Source organism: Chrysemys picta, unplaced genomic scaffold, assembly GCF_011386835.1.
Source record: "Chrysemys picta bellii isolate R12L10 unplaced genomic scaffold, ASM1138683v2 scaf4407, whole genome shotgun sequence".
Taxonomy (NCBI): domain Eukaryota; kingdom Metazoa; phylum Chordata; order Testudines; family Emydidae; genus Chrysemys; species Chrysemys picta.
The window spans coordinates 139-4,000 of NW_027057107.1; the positions used below are offsets into that span (position 1 = coordinate 139).

The window sequence follows — 3,862 nt, forward strand, 5'->3', positions numbered from 1 at the left end:
CACTCGCTCACCCCTCGTCTGTAAATGCGCCGCTGCCTCCCGTTCCAGAGGCAACTTCATCGTGTACATGGACAGCGGCCCCAAGCAGCAAGAGCTGTACCCGCACGAGTGGGTGCACAACGACCTCCACTTCGACAACGTCCTCTCAGCCATGATGCCGCTCTTCACTGTCTCCACCTTTGAGGGCTGGCCCCAGTGAGTCCGCCAGGGGGAGCACGCAGCATGGGGGCCGGGCACTGGGTCAGGCTGCACGGAGGGAGATCCCAGCACCCCACTAGCGCTGCTGCCTGGCTGGGGAATCTCCCGAAGATGGAGAGAGGGGTCAGACCCCCCCACCCCCGATCAGGGGCACAGAGGTGCCAGTGCAGTCAAAGGGGAAGCAGCTGTCTGGGATGTCCTGACCTCTCTGCCTTAGCTCAGCTGGACTGAGCCGCCCCCCCATGAAGCCTGGTAAACTGCATGCTCTCTACTCGCTACCCCCCAGGCTGCTGTACAAGGCCATTGACACCCACACCGAGGACATGGGCCCCATCTACAACTACCGGGTGGAGATCGCCATCTTCTTCATCATCTAAATCATCCTCATCGCCTTCTTCATGATGAACATCTTCGTCGGCTTTGTCATCGCCACCTTCCAGGAGTAGGGCGAGAGCGAATACAAGAACTGCGAGCTGGACAAGAACCAGGTACTCCCCGTGGAATCCCCCCCATGGAACCTCCCCCACCCTGCAGAGACCTCCCTCTGACCCCCCAGTCTCCTCCCACCCCAGCCCCCATGACCTGGGTAACTCCCGGTTCCAGGGATGCCCAGGCTCTGGGTGCGAGGAGCCAGTTGTACCAGAGCTAGGTGCCAGGGTCTGGACGTGGCTAAGCGTGCGGAATGAGTGCCAGCTGGACGAGAGCCGGGGTGCCCTAGCTGGGTGTGAACTAGGCAAGACCAAGGTGCAGGGGACCCCAGGCAGGAGAGGCCGGGAGCCCAGGCACGAGGGTGTGTCCAAGCTGCAGAGTTGAAAGATGAGACCCCTGTTCTTCTGTGCCTCTCTCTGTCTGCTCTCTGACACCTTCACCGACACATCCAGGCTTGGCCACCACACTGGGAGCCCAGGATGGTTCCCATAAGCCAGGCTGCACAGACCACTAACTTAGGGTTACCATATTTCCACAATCAAAAAAGAGGACACTGCGGGGAGGGGGAAGTCCCGCTCTAGCCCCGCCCTGCCCCCATCCACTCCAACCCACTTCCCACCCCCTGACTACTCCCCTCAGTACCCCCAACCCCCCCCGCTCCTTGTCCCCTGACTGCCTCCTCCTGAGAACTCCCCACCCTAACTGCCCCCATAGGACCCTACCTGTCTCCTGACTGCCCCAACCCTTATCCACATCCCCACCCCATATTCACACCCCTGCCCCCAGACAGACCCCCGGGACTCTCATGCCCTATCCAACTGCTCCCCGCCCCCTGACAGGACCCCCAGAACTCCCGACCCATCCAACCCCCTCTGCTCCCTGACTGCCTCGACCCCTCTCCACCCCTGCCCCCCTGACAGCCCCCCCAGAACCCCTGACCCATCCAACCCCCGCCCCGCTCCCTGTCCCCTGACTGCCCCCCTTCTCCAACTCCCCGGCCCCCTTACCGTGCCGCTCGGCTTAGAGCAGATGTCTGGCTCCGCCCCGCCCAAGCGGCGTGCTGAGACTGTGGAGGAGGGGGGAAGCGGGGGAGGGGCTCTGGCCACTGCTCTGGGCTCCACCGCAGAGATGGCTGTGTTTCAGTGGTGCTGTAGTTTGTGGGTAGGATGCAAGGGACTATGGCGAGGTAGGCTGTTAAAGGGCTGTATGTCATGTCTGAACAGGGAGAAGGCTTCAGGGTATGTTTCGGAGCTGGGAAGGCACCTCCTGCTTTATATCCCTGTCCTGTGCGGCATATCCGACATCCTGCTTCATGCTGAGCTTGGCTGGACTGGTTTCCCATGAGCACCAGCCCTTAGGCAGCCAGAGGTTGCTATTGAGCTGAGTCATGTATCTCCCCAGCCCGAGAGGAAGGATGGCCCAGTGGTCATGGCACTGGCCTGGGACTTGGGAGCCCTGTGGTCAAGTCCTTGCTCTGCCACAGACTCCCCGTGTGACCTTGGGCAACTCCCTTAGCCTCAGGGCCTCAATCCCCAGCTGCCCAGCCGGGGTCAGAGCACTGCCCTGCCCCCTGGGGGTGCATGAGGGTAAATGCATTAAACTGGGAGGTGCTCAGCTCCTGCCATCATGGGGCTCAGATCAGTACCTTACCTGAGTAAAAGGCACCAACAGCATGTCAGCTGCTCCCTGTTTCTTCTGTCCCTCGAGCACGGCCTTCCCACGGGCACGCTTGCCATTTTTTGAGTCTCCGCCTTTTCCCTGCTCCTCTTGCTGTGACCCATCTTTAAGGTGACCATATTTCCCAAAGGGAAAACAGAACACCCCGTGGGGCTGGCCTGAGCCCCTCCTCCTCCTCTCCCCCCCCCACGGGGCTGCCTCGAACCACTCGCCTGAGTCCCTCCCCCCATGTGGGGCTGGCCTGAGCCGCTCACGCGAGCCCCCCTCCCTGTGCAGAGGGTAGGCAGGGCTGGGGCGAGCAGCAAAGCACATACGGGATAGGCCGACTATTTCCCAAAGGCTGGGGCCAGCGTCGCTGCTCACCCGAGCCCTGCCTGCCCCCCGCTGGATCCCGGCCTCCCCCCCACGTTCCTCTGCACCCCACTTTCTTGACAAAACTGGGTGTTTGTCCCGTTTGCCCTTGGAGACAAATGCCCACTTTTGCCAAAAAAAAGTCGGGACGCTCGGGACATGGCTTAAAAAAGGGACTTGTCCCAGCCGAAACGGGACGTAGGGTTACCCTACCCATCTTCCTCAGTATGGCGCCATTGAGCACGTGGCCGGGTGAGTTTGGCCAGGGCTGACCGACGCTGTGGCTTTGCCCTCTCTGCATCTCCCTTTCTCCTCTCCCCGCAGGGCAAGCGTGTGATCGGGGAGGACGGCGCCGAGGGCTACAGTGACTTGTTCCAGGAGAACGCCATGCTCCAGAAGGAGAACGCCACCTTGCGCATGAGGGTGAAGGCCATGCAGGAGGCCATTGATGCCATCAACAGCGAGGTCACCCACCTGATGAGCCAGGAGGCCAATTTGATACTGGCCAAGGCAGGTGAGCATGGGCACCTCCGGAGAACGTGTATGCGAGGTGGGGCATGCGGATCGGTCCCACGAAAATTACAGCCACCCCAGAGCTCAGGTCCAAGGGCAGCTGAGTGGCAGCCCAGCTCCTAGGTGTTTCTGATCTAGTCCGTGATCCTAATTCTGTCCCTCCAGGTGACGGCAATGAGGCCATTGGCGCCCTGATCCAGAACTACATCCGGGAGATCGAGGAGCTCAGGTGGGCGTGGGTCACGTTCTCTCCTTCCGCCCGTCTGGGGGGGCCACGTATCGCGTGCAGCTTGAGAGGACCTGCAAAGAGGCAGTGCGGGCTAGCGGGGGGGCTGCTGACCTGGGGCTCTGGAGGCCCAGATTCCCTCTCTGGCTCTGCCGCTCCCGGCTGGGTGACTGGTGCCGCGGGCACTGGGTTCAAATAGTAGGCTGGCATCGCAGCTCTGCCAATGACCTTGGGCAAGTCACTTCCCCTCTCTCTTGCCTTCGGTCTGATGCGACCATTTAGATTGTCGGTGCTTTGGGGCAGCGCCCGTCTCACGGGTGTGTGCAGCACCTGGCACAACAGGGCCTCGATCCCGTCTCTCTCGGTGCTGCTGAAATATAAATAAAAGCCCCACATTCGAGATGGAAATGTCTCCATCCTGTAGGGCGTCCTGTCCGGCCCTTGTGCTCCCAAGCTTTCTCTGGAGCC

The 3,862-nt window shown here is 61.3% G+C and overlaps 1 protein-coding gene across 1 annotated transcript; it reads left to right on the forward strand.

The window, feature by feature from the left end:
- The first annotated feature begins 375 nt into the window (after window positions 1-375).
- LOC135980560 (kinesin-like protein KIF21B) lies at window positions 376-3,849 on the forward strand. Its single transcript, XM_065580507.1, has 3 exons — window positions 376-686; window positions 2,980-3,169; window positions 3,334-3,849. The coding sequence occupies exons 2-3, from the start codon at window positions 3,043-3,045 to the stop codon at window positions 3,591-3,593; spliced, it is 387 nt and encodes a 128-aa protein (XP_065436579.1). The 5' UTR covers window positions 376-686; window positions 2,980-3,042; the 3' UTR covers window positions 3,594-3,849.
- The last annotated feature ends 13 nt before the right edge of the window (window positions 3,850-3,862 follow it).

Coding starts and splice junctions, on each gene's coding strand:
- LOC135980560 (XM_065580507.1), top strand. CDS start 3,043: ATGCTCCAGAAGGAGAACGCCACCTTGCGCATGAGGGTGAAGGCCATG. Junction 3,170..3,333: donor TTTGATACTGGCCAAGGCAG/GTGAGCATGGGC, acceptor CTGTCCCTCCAG/GTGACGGCAATGAGGCCATT.